This window comes from Coloeus monedula (assembly GCF_965178545.1).
Source record: "Coloeus monedula genome assembly, chromosome: 1".
Taxonomy (NCBI): domain Eukaryota; kingdom Metazoa; phylum Chordata; class Aves; order Passeriformes; family Corvidae; genus Coloeus; species Coloeus monedula.
The window spans coordinates 29431816-29449782 of NC_138781.1; the positions used below are offsets into that span (position 1 = coordinate 29431816).

The 17967-nt window shown below is 37.4% G+C and overlaps 1 protein-coding gene across 1 annotated transcript in view; it reads right to left on the reverse strand.

The window, feature by feature from the left end:
* Positions 1-14623: 14623 nt before the first annotated feature.
* The window catches only part of MEOX2 (mesenchyme homeobox 2), a 53787-nt gene continuing 50443 nt past the window's right edge, over positions 14624-17967 (reverse strand). Inside the window, exon 3 of the mRNA XM_082284377.1 lies at positions 14624-15935. Coding sequence (XP_082140503.1) covers positions 15711-15935 — 225 coding nt within the window. The 3' untranslated portion in view covers positions 14624-15710. The remainder of the gene's footprint in view (positions 15936-17967) is intronic.

Sequence of the window (17967 nt, forward strand, 5' to 3'; positions counted from 1 at the left end):
ATATCAATATGCAATTCTTAATAAGAGCATAATAAACTTACTCCAGAGACCTGAAGACAGGGATGATCTTGCACATTAATCAATGTCATGCTATGCACTTGGCAACTTATTGGTAATTCCATTGCTTCTACATAGAACTGATAGCCACAGAACAGTGTTCCTGTAGGATCATTCTAAGTTATTTAATTCAGCACAACTTGTTAGCAAAATCAGTTTATTCAAGGGTTTCCAAGCTGTGCAGAGAAAATAATACACCCTTTAGGGAGTCTGTTGGGGAAACCTTACAGTGATAAATGTGTATACTAATCTCAGAACTTTATCCTCTTCTGTTTGTTTATTAGCATCTCTTCCTGATCCTATAGAAGGCTATTGTTTGTTAGTTTGTTTTTGTTGGGGTTTTTGGTTGTTGTTTGGGTTTTTTTCAGCATAGTAATAGATCTGAAATCCTCCTTTCTAATATGGGGAAAATATTTTTAATTTTTCTTTATTTGTAAATGCTTTATCTTCCTTTTTGTGTCCTCAGGAATCATTTGCACCTTAGACTCCTGTTCCCTACTTAGCTGAGCTAGATGCTGACTTCTAGAAAATGTGTGGGAAACACTGCTCTCTCCTTCGCTTCTAACATGCTTCCTCTATCATTTGCTTTGCCCTGGCACTGAGACTTACAGGATTGCTCCATGAGTTTACTTCACAAACTCACATAGCAAGAAATTAAGCCAGGAAAGAAATAGTTTTACCTTTTTCTACTGCTCTAGCAAGCTAAATGGTTTAAGAGAGTGGCCAGGGAGGGCAAGAGTTGGCATGAAGGCTCAGGAGAAAGTGCAGGACCACACAGCTACAAACCAGAGATGGGAGAACAAAATGGAAATAGGACTTCTTCATTTCAGCAGCAGCAAGTTGTTAGAGCAGCTGAACAGCTCATGGAGTCACTGCCTCAAGCCCATCTGTCATAAAAATGGCTGTAGCAGGCTGTCATGTCAGCAGGCAACCACACCCAAGCAGTCAGCACTTCCTTCACATCACTACTTCAGTGCCTTTGTTTCAAAGTTGTCCTTTTTTTTTTTTTCTGTAAGGTCAGCCTCTATCAGGATGGATAGGGTCATGGGACATCTTCTGGAAGGGGTATGGTGCTCTCCGTGAATCTCACAAGGACCCATCAGGCTGCTAGGAAGCCGGGAGGGGACAGTGCAAGGCATGTTGCAGATGAAAGATACCACAGGAGATGAGGACGCAAAGATCTGATCAGGAAAAGAGCAAGAGTGGCTCAAAGTTGCAGGAGGGAAATTCTCCTGGAGACCAGAGGAGCTTTACAGAGGTTACTGCAATTCAGAAAAGTAGCTGAGATTGCCCGCTGAGATATACACTGAAAGTATGGGTCACCCTACTAGGATACAGTGAGCAGCAGGAATTGGTATTCATACTCTGTGTTTTTATTAGTCCTCAAACAGCAAAAAAGCACCTCAGTTTTCTCTATTTCAGAAACTTTGGTTTAAGTTTCTATTCTAAGAGAACGATGTTAGAGAGAAAATCCTTTTGGTGTGATTGCTATGCTGACCTCAAGGAACACAGACAAGGTGGTACATCCTGAAACTCTGATTTTGGAGACCAATCATAAGCAGAAAGCCCTGCATCATGTCTGCGTGTTAGCCTTCTTGAACAGTGCTGGAATGGCAAGAAGTTCCCAACAGAGCCTGTGTAGTGCTTTGAGCCCTCCCCGCTTCATCTACATGTTGTGCACTCTTGGTGCTTCCCTTTTGCAGACCCTGGTGATCACTAGACACTGCACCTAACCATTCTAACATGCCCCATCAGCATAAAAAATGGCCCAACAAAGCACTAAACTGGCTTGAGTTGTTATGGACTGAAGATGACAGACATGCAGAACAGGAAGAACGACAGGACAACATGGTGGTCTAAAGTCTACCCTGCTGAGGAAAACTTGGGAATTTCAGAACTTCAAACTTATCTGTCTCATGCCTGAGCTCTGTAGAAAGTTTGTCAAGGAGCCAGCATGTGCTCTGACTAAATGCTTGTTCATCCTTTGCCTGCATGCCTCATCTCCTGGGCTGTTCAGTGCCCATGGGTGGGCTCTTCAGCTGCCACACCTATTGGGCATTCAACTGCTCATCTGCTGGAGAGGTGAACTCTGAACTAGGTCAGTTACTGGCACTCCTCAGTTGGCTTCTTATCTCTGCACAACCTGAAACAGCTCCAAGAAGATGCTTTTAAGTCATGAGCAGCCCCACACCAGCTGACATGCTCGTGCCCAGTTCTGATGCAGCCAACCCAGCTGCCTAATGAGTCAGGGAGCAGTCATTGGGATACTCAGGCAGGCTGAAGAATAAGGCAGACACTATTTTGGGGTATTTTGTAATATTTTCCATCATTGTTTGCACTTGAAATAATTTAACCTTTTGTTCTTACTGAGGAAAAATGTGTTTTGTTTTTTTTTGTGTGAGAGGGGATGGGATGGGAGTTACTGGAAAAATAAATTCCATCTTCAAGGCAGACCTATCAAGTAAGTAACTTTAGAAGAACAGCCTGTCCACCTGTTGTGAGTGTTTCCAAATTTTATCTGGCATGCTCTGCTGTGCAATTTTTTGCACTTTTATTTTTGAAAACCTTATTATAGTTTAATTTTTTAAGAACACCAGGGTTCAGGCTGCTGTCTGATGTAAACTGCATGTTAGGTCCGCATTATGTAGCTTACAACCGCAGCTTCAGGACAGATAGCTTATACATCAAGATCATTTGATCAGATAGGTTATAACCTAATTAATATGTCTTTGTGCCATGTGACTAGTGATTGTTACTATTTGTTATCACCAGAACAGTCTCGTGTTTTTGAATTAGGAACAGATGAATATCAACACTAGGTAGATCCAAAATTATAAAACATCTCATGACATAAGAGGCACACGTGAGATTATATCACATGCTACCACTTTACTCCATGTGCACAAGCAGGAATCATTTGGGTAATTTCTGAGTGGAAGCATAGAAAGTACAACTTTTCCAGCAAGGCTAACCAAAATGCTGATTTTTTTTTTTTTTTTTAATAAAGAACAGTCATGGAGAATTATAAAGAGTATGCCCATATACATGAATTTCAACAGAAAGACTGTTGTCTGTTAACACTGAACATTTTTTAAAGGATCTACTCTAGTATCAGCAGCAGATGTACTTTATAAAAGTCTTTGGGTAATATTTTAAAGCTTGAGATCTTCAAGAGTCATTTGGCCTTAAATCAGCTGTTTTTCTATATTATAAGGAAGAGAGAATAATTTTTCTTTCCCAGGAAAACCACATAGTTTCTACTTCTTTCTAGCCTGCAAATCCCTAGTCCTTGAAAAAGAGATTGTTTTCTGTGGATGACTCCTTTAAATAAATTACAGTGATTTATACATGCTGAGTGCAATTAATGTGTTTGAATAAAACAAAAAGACTACAAAGCTTAGCTACCAAAGGCAGTAGAACACTTTTGGAAAGGTGGAAATCCCCTTTACTTCCAGGGAATAAGTTACCAGAGCCTCTGGCAAGCAACAAGCCTCCTGTGACAGTAGGGCTGTTAAGAGTTGGACACTGCCAGCTCCCCACCCCCTCAGCGAATCTACAGCCACTGCCCCCTACCACTCCAGAGAGAATGCTCACTTCTGGTCCAGCTGCCTCTGTGCTCCTGTTTAGCAGAGTTTGTTCTCCTTCCTCTCCTTTAAGTCAGTGCATCAATACCACAAGTTCAGGTCTGAGCGCAAAGGAAGTGCCTTTCTCCTGCTGCCCACAGACTCAAGCTGACAACCTTCTCCACCCAGGAGTTCTCCATCCACCACTCATCCGCAAATAACCTCTTGCTCTCCTTCATTTGTTTAACACTGCTCTGGGGGCACCATGAAGACACTGCCCATCACCTGCCTACCATCCTTGAAGACACACAGTCACACACATCCTCCTACTACTCCTTTGACCCAGTGCCAAAGCCCACCTCCCACTGTGAGACCACCCCAGAAGGAAGTACCAGGTGCTCCCTGCCAGCCTAAACCTGGATGTCCTAATGTCCTAAATAAGGACATTTCTCCAGATCTTTTGATACTCCAAGTAATTTATATGTCATATGTTGACAACAAAGCCTTGCAATATTGTGCAATTGCATCCTACCTGGAGACATTCCAGCACACTCTCCACCGCTCAGCTGGCTCTTTAATTGCCCAAATATCTGCCACCTAAATATCTCTTATCTGCTAACTAAGTCCTGATGACCTAAATACGTTCTTTCTTAATCAGCCATTAGATAAAGACAGAAGCTGGAGGCCTTTTTTAATCAACAGGATTCCTTTCAGAAAGTAACTAGCTGAAACTGTAGCTCCAGAAGGCCCTGGAAGCTTACAGAAAGAACTATATGCTGAAATGTGGACTGAACAGGAATTAAAACAAGAGCAAAAACTAATTAATAAATACACCAAAATCTGCAAATAACTGTTAGGGGGAAAAGAGGGAAGGAAAAAAAATTAAAGGAAAGCAAGCAAGTGAAAATTCATTAATACTCCAAAGTTTTTGGGCTCTTTGAAATCTAGACATGTAATCTAGTTGGAAGTCTCAGTACAAGGTAGCATATTAGTTGACTTAAGTAAAGACTACTGTAATATATAAGTGTTGGAAATGTCTGTTAAATATTTTCAATCTTTGAGTGCATTTCATTTTGCAAGCCTGAAGTTCATTTCATGCTGCACACTTTAATATAGTATGAAAAGCAAGAATAACTGTAAAAGTTATTTAATAAAACAAATTATTGAAATTAGTATGATCAATCAAATTACAAGTAATATATATGTCACATTTTACCATAGCAAAAGCTTTTTTCTTAGTTTTTTTTGTTCTTTTTTTACATGATGAATGTAAGCGAAAAGCAATATGAAATTTCATTTATGGATGCGCATCACTTTGAGGGAAAAAAAGGCTATCCACTACAAAATTCACTTAGGAAATGCCTAATTTTTCCCCCCTTTATTCTAGTTTCCCATATATTCATGAATGTTTCTAATCTCTTTTTATGTTCGGGGAATGAAATAAGCTTCAAATTCATATGTCATAAGTATGGAATGTATTCCCTGATATTTAGTTGTGGGGAATCCTTCCTGTGTTACAGAGTAACTTCTACAGCAGCTGTGGTCAAGATGTTTGTAAGGTTTTCCTTGCTGTGTTGTTTACCTGTTCTGAAACACTTACTGTTTTAATATCTGAGCCAAAGCCCAATCAGAATAGTAAGATTTGTATGCATAGTGTTTTGGGGAATGCTTAGGGGTTTGTGGGTTTTTTGTGGCAAGATAACTAGAAGACAAAATAGTGGAAAATTAGAAAAAGATCTTCAAGAGTCCAGATGCAACTATCAAGGTCAGTTCTGTCTACTTATAGTAGGTTTGCAATGAATCAACTCCATTATTTTGACATGAATCATCTCTCTAGCTTTTAAGGGACTGTTGAGGTATCTGGGGAATGTGTTCATTGTTAAAAGACTGCAAAATCTACCATAATCTGCATAGTTGAACTGAATCAACCAATAAAATGTTTTAAATACATTATATTTAAAATATATTTTTTCCATTAAAAAAATGTACATCGACCTCTCAATTACCTGTAAATGTGTGAAGCTTTTAGACCATGGTTCTCAGTCAGTAAACTGCTGTTGACATATTTTAGCCACTTTTGTAACCTCCTTAGTCCTTTCCTTTGGGCCATGGATAGGTATGTCTTTGAATTTGGACTGCAGTGAGTGGAAGGGATGGGAAGCGGGAAGCTGAGAATAAACACAGGTTTACCTCAATCAACTCTTCAGAAGTCAGAGAAGAAAGTTAATATTAACATCAGGCTTATTTTGAAAGTTCCACTGAGTATGGGTATGCCATTTGAGTCCAGGTGTTGTCACAAATTTAAAAGGAATTTGAAACATGTAAATCTACCTCTCCAATTTAGTTCACAATACTTTCTTGCTCTTATAATTTTTCAGCTTTTTTAGCTGAACAAACCCCAGATTTTGTTCTAATGTACGGAGCAAATAAAACTCTCAATGTAAAGGCTTCTTAAAGGAATCTTTCCCTTTTTTCTGTGTTTGTTTTTTCATTTTATTCTTTGCTAGATGCTAGATGTAATGGTTACATGCAGATCTGTATTTGCTCAAGCATTATCGCATCCTGATAGTAGGATTTGCAATAAGGCATTTGGTTTGTAATTGTGAACTTCCAGGTATGCAAATAGTGTGTAAAATGTTGTTATCCATCACATTCAGTTACACTGCTCCAGTGAAACACATTCTTACATCAACTTCCTCCACAGGCATCTTGTTTTACTGACACTATCATATTAATAATGTATTTGACCTTATGCCAACTGGCATTTCAGAAGCTGAGAGTTTTCATTTTATTTTTTGAAAATACAAGGGCAATGGTCTCTACAGTATTTTTCTTGGCTATTTTGGGCAACTGAAATTCTCTGAATTGCTTTCAGAAAATCCTTTCTCATGTAAGTACTTAATCTAATTTTGTTTTTCTGAATCACACTTATGCAGGATGCCTAAGCCACTGCATTAGTGTGGAGACAGACCAAAATTTTATCAATTTTCTGATTGGAATAAAAAATGAAATATGCAAGTAGCATTCTAACGAAGTGCAGTTGCGGGTAGATATATCATCATTCATGTTCACTTCTTCCACTGCCATTCTCTGAATTGTTATACAGCTGTGGAGTTTCTCCTCAGAAAGAGCTGCACAGCAGTGGTAGGCAAAAACAGGGGTAAGAGGTGCCTATGCTTTGCTTAAAGCTGCATATACCTTTCAGCATGATTCTTTAGATGCCAATTTAAATATCACAATGATAATATCATCTTCTGCTGGCAACATTTCTAAGAAACTTGTATCTGCCTTCATCCTCAGAGTTTTATCAGACTCATCAAAATTGACTCCATAAAGAGTGTTCAGTGAGGAAGCCTTTTTTTAAACCATGGTGATTTTATGTTATCGTGAGGCAGTGGAAGGTGTTTGCGCATATTTGCAAATGTGTTAGGAGATTATAGTCTCCTTCTAGAATGAAAATAAAGCTTTGTATTGAACTGTCAAGTGTTCTATTCTCAAAATCATTTAAAATACCGTAGTAGGATGGGTTCGATCACAAACTTATGGCTTCATCCTCATTTAATCTGTACTGTGAACAGGTATGGGATGGGTTTTAGCCAATAATGCAATGCAGCACACAAACAATTTCAGTGCAAATTTCAGCTTTGTTTTCCGTTTTTTCTAATTGCAATGTGTTTATCCAAGCCTCTATTCTGCAATGAAGAATGTTAGTGAAGAACCCACTCTACAAAGTAAATACTGGGATTTTGATAGGTATTCAACCTGGGCCAAAAAAGGGGTTTAGGGCTTTGTGGTTTTGTTGTGTAATGAAATTGCAATGGTATATTTCATAAATGTATTCATACAAAGTCTGCTTTTAATTTCATGAGAGCCTAACTCCAGCTTCATCAGGCTTATCTTCGTGCCATTGCTGGATCTTTAATTCTCTTTTTGTTAGTCTCTTAAGAGTCCGTATAACTTTTAACAGGAATCTGGCTGAGCCAAAAAGGAAATCATCTCAATAATGCTGCATGCCAGTGCTTTGTGTACATCTCATTATCGCAATATGCTAAGGCCGTTAGAGGCTAAGCCTGATATTGAAAACACGAGAGGAAGTCCTTATGGAAGTAAAACTGTTCTTCATAGTAGAAGACTAGTAGTTCAAAATCATCCAGATGTCTCAGGACTGATCAAAAATGTAACAGCACTACATTCTCATTACTTACAGGACTTCTCTTATCTCAGCGTCATATCAATCTATTGTAAATATTTTGTCAAGGGTCTGCTTAAGGTGGGAGAGAAAGTTGGATTACTTTCATCACTGATAAAGCAAACAATGTCAAGTCTTACTGTCAAAAGGAGTAAATGTGCCTGTGCTTTCCTCATCCTCATTTTTTAAACCACTAACAATGTCAGTCATTCTGAACACCAAGATTACAAAGAGTAAAAGGACTGTTTATTTAAAAAATCTTCTGAAAACGGCATAGAAAATACAAAGTCTTGCATTTATACTGGTAATTCATCACCTCCTAACAACACTCATCTGTTAGGGAGAGAGAAGTGTTGTAACATCTGGCTCAGTGTGGTGAGTTTTCATCTTCAGTTGGGAGGGCTGATGTCATGTAAGGAACAGAACAGCACAATAGCTGCTGCAAATGAGAGGCACAGCAGTGCTTATCCTGGGAGCTGGGGCTCATGGATCAGCTGAATGGCTGCCTGCAGCCCTCATGTGTTGCTTCTGGCCCATTAACCATCCTATTCGTCTTCAAAAAGCTTTAAGGCATGAGTGGCTTGGAGAGTGAATATAGGTGAGAATTTGCAGGTGTCATTCACACAAAACAGCCATCTTCCACGCTCTTTTCATCAAACAGCTCTCCCAGTCTTTCAGAGCACAGAAGGAAATTCTTTCCACCACCTCTTACCCTGTCTGAAATTTCTAAGAACATCAGGATTTTAAACATTTTGCAACATGGCAGTGCAAGCATAAACGACCGGCAAGTCAGTTTGTAAGAATCAGAAGGATATTTTTTTTGGAAAATTTATACACTTCATTCAACCCCTATCCTTTAACTTTAGGTTTTTGAGTGTCACCACAATACATACTGCTGCATGAGTCATCTCAATCCTGTATCAACCAACATTTCAATTCTCTGTAATATTGTGTTCTATTCTTTTGGGAAAGAACAGTATAGAAGAACAGAGCAATTTTTGTCAATTTAAAGTTTATGCTATGCTTGACACCTGACTTCACTTTAGTAACACCTGCCTAAAGAATAATTAGCAGGCTACTTTTAAAGAAAAGAACTTCCATACACCACAGATGGCATTTTTCATACCAGACAGGCAACGATGTATGTTGGAAGTAAGCCAAACTGTCTGCAAAAACTGTGAGAAATTCAAGACAGACATCTGAATGGAAGGAAAGTTTTACCTTCCTCACCACCCCTACCCCCGCACCATTTGGGAACATCCGTTCAGACCTACCTTTCTATATAATGCACTTTATTTTTCTTATCTACTAATAGCACAAATTGCAGAAAGAAAGCAGCTAGTGTCTTTCCTACTGCTTATGAAACCTACAATTTAATAATATAATGTGATGATTTGCCAGCTATACAAATCCTGTATTATGACTCCTGTTAGAACCAAGAACAGAATTTTCATAACCCCGTAATATGGGGTTCTCAACTCACGTTTCCATAAAGTGGTCCTAATTTTCACTGTGTACTCAAAACTTTGTTGAAATCAGGATACTGTGTGTCATAATGGAGGCACAAAGTCAACAGTCACTTTGGAAATTATTGGCTAATGTCTTAATCCTGGACTGTTCACTGATTTGTATGAACTTTTGTGTGTACTTTGGGCTAAGTCCAAATCCTTGTGAAATCAATCGTAATCTTTCCATTGCCATCTATAGGCTTTAGATGAGGTCCTTTGCTGCCTTAGAAGAACCTTTAATTCTTTCTTGCAAAAATATTCCATATAAATGGAATCCTGAGATCTCATAATAATATTGTCATCAGAATCAAATGTCTTACACAAATATGCTAAAATTAGAAAAGTGACAGCTCTATGTTGTACTTAGTATCACTTACGAAAGAAAAGTTGTGTATTTTATTTCCACAGTTGGAGTGAATAGGTATCTACATAAGATTTATAGAAATATGTATACAAAATTATTTACAATGTGTTGTAATTACAAATTTTGGGGCTTTTTTTTTCTCCCCTGATAGATTTTACTCCCTTAAATGCATTCTGTGATGATTTCATAAAATTTTTCTAAGCGCACTTTTCAGGATACCTTTTTAATTTGGGTCCATTTCAGTATTTTCTCAGCTGCGCATGTGACTTTCTTGGCAAATAATGTGGTAAGCATTCAGAATAGACATATTTCTAGAAACCCTGAAGTCCATAAGCAAACATAAGTTACATATGCAGTGTCTGTATGTTCATGGAGACACTAAGGATAAGAATCTGTCCCATTCTTACCAATATCTGCCACGTTAATTGCTTCGTATGGTTTTGGAGCATGCTTTTATAATACAAATTTCATTATATTATCATGTGGTTACAAGACAATAAAGCTCCTACAGAAATAAATTATTGTGATGTTTACTTAAAGGGATCTCATTAATTTGTTGGTCAGCAATGTAAAATAACATTTTACAAAAATTCTCTTAATGGATGCTAAATTTTCAAAATTTGCCAAAAAAATCCAAACATTAGCAGAAAAGTACTTGTGTCCAAATTTTTTCTCTCTTGAGGGACATCAATCTGTGACCTAATAATCTTATTTTGTTAGATGTCAGAATTGAATATTTCAATTCAAGTATATAACCCTAATAAACATAATACACAAAGATTTTTAAAATTTTAGTTCACAAATTACAAACAGAAATAAAAAAATCATTTATGGAATGAACAGGAATGTGGCAGTATGCTTTATTCCAGCCAATTAGTCCTCTGAACAAAACTAGTACCATTTTAACTATTATTTAATGTCCCGAATCACATTCTTTTACCTTAACTATATTTTTCAGTTCTTCTTTGAAGAACCACATATTTGCTCTTTTTTTGTGAATCCTGTTACGGGAAGGAGTGAGGGTTACAAGAGTTGGTATAGGTTGTCATAAAAGGCATTCAAGGGACAAATAATATTAAAAAAGGACAGAACCATCGCAGCACATTTACTAGAGCACTGAACCTAATCCCAAAAGGCTTACTTGGCCTGTCATACAAGGTGGCCAATACAAATTTCTTGAGTGGCCTTTCTTTTAAAATCTTTGGTGTTTTTCCAAAGAAAAGCACTGGGGAAAAAAAAAAAAAGGAGCTATGATTATTTCCTACTACAGCTACTATCTAACAAACTCTTCATTTACAATGCTTTTTGAGGTCTTCTCTATTTATTGATCTCAACAAGGTCTATTGTTCAGATGATGGTCCTACATGCATGACTTGGACAGAGGTAATAAAGGACTGAGAAACTTCCAAGACCTTTGCAGTTTTTACAGATGAATGTGATAACCTCTTATTATACCATATGGAGGCCCTGACTAACAGCCAGGGGCCTTAAATTACGTTGAAATCGATCCCTACACCACAGCTTTAAGCTGTAAATGATGCCAAAAGACCATGGGTTTAAAATTAAAATGGAAAGAAATATATAAAAGCAAGTGAGCTCCAGTGAGTTATTATTAATCTGAGGTTATAGTGTCCATCACCACTGAAGCCCTATGCCAGTTACTGCAGGTTGTCTGCTACACTGCCTTTTTAAAATGAATATAGACATCAGGTTGTATACAGAATGCTCCCTTTCAATCCACATGCATCACATAATGATATTAAATTACAGTTCATAATTAATTACATGTTATTCTCTAAAATTTCTTGAATCTTGTAGTTGATCTTAAATAATGCATGTACTCTTAATACAAGCTCACCCAAGAGCCATCCACTGACTGAAGTGGATGGAAGCCAGGAAATTCTAAATGAAGGCTCAAGCTTACATTTTGTCCCTAACTTATATGTTTCTTCATAGCTACGAAGAGTACTTGTCCTAATGGTGCTTCTTTCTTTATTTGTACAAATAATATTATTGCAGCAGTCAGAGCCTTCACTTAAGAAAGCAGAAAACATACCTGGAAACTTGGCCTGTGGTGGAAAGATATAGGTATAGAGTCTCTTCTTGTGCTCCCTTTTTCTTTGACTACTTTTGGATCCGATGAAAAGTCAAGAAGACATACCACTTTCAGTGTGGGGTTAAATAAATTCAGCCAGCTTGCAATGGTATTATTTTAACAATACCTCTTGTACTGCTATTGTCAAAATAAATCTAAAATAATGAAGCTATACTAAACAAAATCAGAAATAAAAAAAAAAAAAAACCAACAGTCATAAAGGAAGGGAAAGAAGCCCTGCAATTAATATATAGCTTTATACCTGAGAAAAAAGAATTCTTATTATCCATCATGTTGAAAATTAAACTGCTAAAAATCACTGTCTTTTTACAGTCAATTATATTTTCTGTAGATATTTTCTGAGTGCATTTCTGTGTCTGGCTCAGCAACACACCAAAAGAACTCAGACAGGTTGACTCTGGATAAATACAATATCAAAATTATGGTAACTCAAAAACCTCATTATTCATCAGAAGCCAGATCATTGACAACAGGTCATGAAAAATGATAATCCACTATTAATAACAGGAAATAATCAAGATAAACCAACCTGACTCGGTTTCATCATGTTTACATTTTGCTCTATAACCAAGTGCCTGCACAACTTTGGGCAAGTCACAAACTTAGGGCTTGATTTTGTCCATCTGTTAAATGGTATAGCCTAGCTATACCTCGTGGCTGGACTGGTAGAAGACTTAACAGTCTGCAGACAGACATAAAACAACAAAGATAAAGCAAACCCTTAAGTTATAGTTCAAAAGCCTTTATCCATATCTGTTTTCAGCAACAAAATTGTGCTACAACTTTGATACAAAATCATAGTATCTTACCACACATGATTGATCCCAGGAGCTTCCATAAGAAAGTTTTTGGGTAATTGGAGTATTTGGAAGAAGATGAGACACCATCTGCGTTGATGAGTCCTGAGCAGACCCACTAACCCGCAAAGTGGTGCTAAAGTGTAGGGCATTTGTTGCTGCTCTATGTGGCTTGAATATGAGATAGCTGAAATCTGGAAGAAGCATGTCTGTATTTCTGTGGGGCTGAGCATGCAAGGAAATTCCTTCAAGACTATAGTAGGAAGCTCACTGTGCCTAGACCTCATAGCTTCAACTGCTGCCAGTGTAGCATCTCTGCACCGCAGTGCGCACACCAGTGGTGTACCAACAGTTGTTTAAAGCCACCAGAGGTCTTTCTGGTTCTTACCAAAGTAACCTGAGAAATTAGAGTTAGCACCTTACAACCATTTTCGAAGTCTGAGCTGCTTTTAAAGCATAGGAGAGATTCAATTTTTTTTAGTCGTCTTTTTGTTCTGTAATAAAAAGTTACATCATTTGGTCCTTTGTTTCAAGATTCATTCACTTACCTAAACAAAAGAACTATCTCCTGGCACTGTAAATCTATTTGCACCTTTCTCTTTCTTCGACCTGTGCTCTAAATCTCAGCAGATTCAGTTAAAAACTAGGAAAATGGAAAAATACTATCTTTCTCAGTAGGGAAAGCTGGCTGCTTCCCCACGGCAAGTAACCCAGTCCAATCCCTGTGCCACTAACAGAGTAATGCACCTCGCAAAATGCCTTGGGCTAGGAACATATTGGTGCATTTCAGGTAATGTAAATAAAGCACTTCCATTTGTTTTGTAAAGTGTCAGCTCAAACTTGGTTGATCTGTTTTCAGATGCAGTTGTAATTTCTTCATGAATGACGGTAACAAACAATTCTGAAAACCTGAAAAGGCGTTTTTGGCCAACGGAGTACTTAGAAGACATCTCTCCGTTTTACTAGCAAAACAAGTCGCATTGTATTTGACTAAATTTCTGTGGTTAAAAAGTGTTATTTGAAAATTAAAGATACTTATTTTCAACTTTTCATTGAAATTTTTCATTTTGAAATGTAGCTGTGTTTCATTTAAGAGTGGGAAAAAAATAGTCAAGAATAAAAAGCTTTAGTCTGAATCACTATAATTTTTTTCTGTTTTGATAATCCCAAAAAGCCTTTCCCATCCAGACATAAAATCAAAAATATCAAGTATTCACAATAGTTAGCTTACTTCTCTTATCCCCTTCCTGTTCGGAGCACTTTTGTATGACAAAGGCATTTGAAAAAGAACTGAGAAAAAAATGCTGGAATTCCTTAACTGCTGGAATCAATAAAATCCTCTGAAGTCTTTTAAGAAATTAATTACCCATTGCTTGGATATTTTAAACTAGAATGGTCATGACAACAATTAATGTGCAAGAAAGATCAAACTTACAATGAAAAGTATTTGGAAAATAGACACAGATTTCTTGATTGCATTTAAGTTTTATGATACTCTACTGCTCCACATAGCAGAGTTTCAGTGAATGCTCACAAGCATTTGCTAGGGTATGCACGTTTCTTGCTCCCTCTTTTTTTCACTCATCTCCTTCTATCACACTACCCAGTCCAATTAATCTCTGAATTTTTGGGGAGATACTTTGAAGTTTTTTGTACTGAACAACTTTATTGAACAAAGGCATGATTAATATAAGTATGCATCCGTTCCTTATATTTACTCCCTTTCATCCAAGTCAACAAGCTTCAACAAAATAACCCTTTACATTTGCTCTAAATCTGGAAAAATGGTTGAACACAATCTTGTTGGTTTTGGCTGAAGACATCATTAGCTGCTAGTTAAATTTTTCCTGCTAAAAGAAAGAGTTTCCCAAATGCATTAAGGTAGAAGGTTTATCCAAGATTAAAAGCCTAAATTTGGAAACAGCTTTGTGTTGTCCCCAGACGAAGTTCCAAAAGACACAAAAAGAAACAGAGCTCCTTAGGCAAAAATCACTTTTTGAATCCTAGGAAATCATTGTAGAGACCAGAATTATTTAAAAAGGATTATTTATTAAACATATTTCTTTACAAAGTACAATCAATAGTTTGCATTAAATTTTGGGGTTTGGTATTTGCCTGTATGTACACAAAAGCTTATAACAGAAAATGTGTCTTGATTTTACACATGGGACACAATATAGAGTTTCCATCATATTTTGATTCCTACCAACATAAGCAGTTGATAATAACTTTCAGTTTATCTGCTGTTTTTTTAAACTGAACATGAAGCAACAACATTTCTGCAGAGTGTCAGTATTTATCAATGTACTCAATTATGACAAAGTAGAAATGAATAATCCTTTGGAAAGTTTCCACTGAGCATGAGTGGAACATGACATTTTTGGCAGGTTACTGGACTATCCTTATGATTGTAAAAATCACTTTTTGCAGTTATAAGATAGGAAGAATTGAGGAGCTAGGTAAATTTAATAATACCCTATTAGCAGCAGTTGATAGTAAATGCAACATAACGTTTGTTTTGTCTGTCATACAAGGATGTGTCCTAGCAGACACTATTGTATTGTTCTCTACTTGAACAAAAGTATCTGCATGTATTGTATGTCTTTGGAAAAACAAAACAAAGATATAGAGACAAAAAGCCATTTATTGTCATGAGTGACTATTGCCATCAGCTAATATGAATGCATTGCTAAAAATTAGTGAAGACAGGAAAATGCTGTAAGGTAAATATATACAGAGTTAAAATACATTTCTTATCCACTAGATAGTGATTTTGTGGCACTGTGGTTTTCAGAATATAATGTCTTTTGAGAGCAATGTAATTTTCAGTGCAAGCTTAAGCAAAAATATCTGCCCACTGTCATAAACACGACAAACAAGTCTGGAATGTTCAAAGTAAGTTTGTCTTCCACTTCTCCACTCTTGAGGCACCTTTAAGACATGGCACTTACTGTAAACCATCTAAGAATCGAGAAAAGCAGACACAATAAGCCTGAATTTTCCATAACAACTTTAAAGATCACAGCCAGAGTCACTTGCATAAGTAAACGATGCCTGTGTAAGGCTTGCCAGCAAAGCATCTTTCCTGAGAACGGAGCTGGGACACTCTCTGTGTATCATAAGTGTGCATGCTCAGAGCTGTGGTCGCTGTCGTGGCTGTCGTCGTTGGCTAGTGAGTCCCCCGTGTGCTGGAGCCCAGCGGCGCCGATGCCAGAGAGCTCAGAGGGGAGCAGCGTGCCCTTTTTCACATTCACCAGTTCCTTCTCCCGGGCTGCTGCCCCTTGCTGGCCCCCTTTTACACGCTTCCACTTCATCCGTCTGTTCTGGAACCAAACTTTTACCTTCACACAAGAAAAACAAAACAAGGAAAGAAAGATGGGGTCACTGAAGGTAAAAATGAACTTTCTAGCTGTAGCACAGCACTTGGGGATTGTATTTTTCTAATGTGCCTTTCAGTCTGGATGGTAAAGAGCTTAGCAAGCTTTCCCTGAAGATCAGGCAATTCAGTTTTGGATAGGATGTGAACACTGGGGATAATGACTGCAAGGGAGGAAAAGGGGTTACTCTAAGAAGACAGCTGGGCTATCTGCTGCAGACAGCTCCATAAGAGCATCTCAGAGCCCTTTAGAAAACATTAAAAAGTTCACATACTCTCAAAAAACATATTAATGCCATTTGTCAGGGAGAGAAACAAAGGCAAAATGTTTCCTGTCACGGGACTGTGCAAAAGAACATACACTGTGAGTAACAGAGAAACCTTCATAGGAGGGTAGTTACTCTGGAAAGGAACTTGCATGAAAAGTTGCTATTGCTTTCTGCTTTGTTTCTGTAAACTGGTGGTGAGTTTCAGGTGCAGCAATTTAAAGGTGCTTTTTTTTTTATTGCTGAAGTGTCTGAAAGAGCATTTCTTAACTTCAGAACTTAAGACTTCCCCGTCTATTTCACAAATGTATTCAAATTATTCTAGTTAACTGATCTTTTATTCTGCCACATTTAGCCTTAGACCCTCGTCAAATTTTTCAGAGAAAAAAATACCCCCAAAGTCAGAAGGCAAGGCATTTATAAATTTGAGTCAAAATTGACAAATAATTTCAGGTAAGAATGAAAAACAAAATCATAATATGGAAGACTGAAAGTGTATCTGTGTTTAAGTCACGTTAAACCCCAAGATTTTACTCCAGCTGAAACTCATTTCCCCTCCTCCCCTTCTCTGTATGGAAATATATGAGGGAGAAGTAAACCTAAATTATTTGCACTGCAAACCACAATAGCCAAAAGAAAAGAAAAAAATGATGTGCATAGCAGCTGTCAAATATATTAGACCAGATTAAAGGCTGATTTCAGATCAGCTTAAAGTAATGTCACTGAAAACAGTATGAATAGAATATTGTTCGGTTTGATTCATGTAGAGTTAATGTTGCTGAAAAATCTCGTGTGCGTGTATGCAGCTCTTCAGATGAAGGTTCCGCAGAAAAATAAACAATGCCTGCAACATTTAACTTGGAAAAAAAGCAAGAAAGCTTGCAATGTTGGTATATCCTCTGCTGTGTTTAGCAGAATGTGTTTCAGAGTTTTAAAAGAATCAGCAAGCAACAGGCACAGCAGGAAATATTGTACAACATGAGTAATAGAGCCACAAAAATCCTGTTTTGCTGAATCTGTCTTACACATCCAGGAAACATCACCGTTTTTAACCTTTACTATCGCTTTGAATTTTACATTAAAATTTTACTACAATTGAACTGATAGATAATGTCATTATCTTTATGTAGGTATATAGGAAGAAAGAGAGGTTATTTATTTTTTTTAATACTCTATATTCCTGTTAAAGCCAAAGTGAGCTGTTAAAGCAAATCACTTGGGAACAGAGCAAAATGATTCCAGGTTAGTTAAGAGCCTTAAAGCACAGCACATCCTTTCCTCCAGTCAACTCATCAGAGTCAAAGAAATCTAGGTTGCAAAGTGAAATAAGTGTAAAAGGGAAGATATTTATGACTGGCTGCTGTGATGTTGGAAATTATCATACTCAGGACTGGTATCAGAAATGTCCTTGGAAACAGTGTCTTCAAAAGGGTACATCATTGGCAGCTTTCTGGGAGAAGTGATAATGTTATTTTGTTTAGTTTTGGTGGGTTTTTTTTAAACAGTGAAGTTTCCCTTGCAAAAGGCACTGCTCTATTTGTGCCACATAGTGCAGTAGATGCAACTGCAGTCATACTTTAAACATCAAAAATAATACACTTTGGATTGGACCCATTATCCCAGGATATTATCACACTTCTTATGAAATAAGGACCAAGAGAATTTTCTTTGGTAAGAAGAAATTACAGGATTGGAGTAATTGCTAAGACGTCCAAGCAATTCTCTGGATAT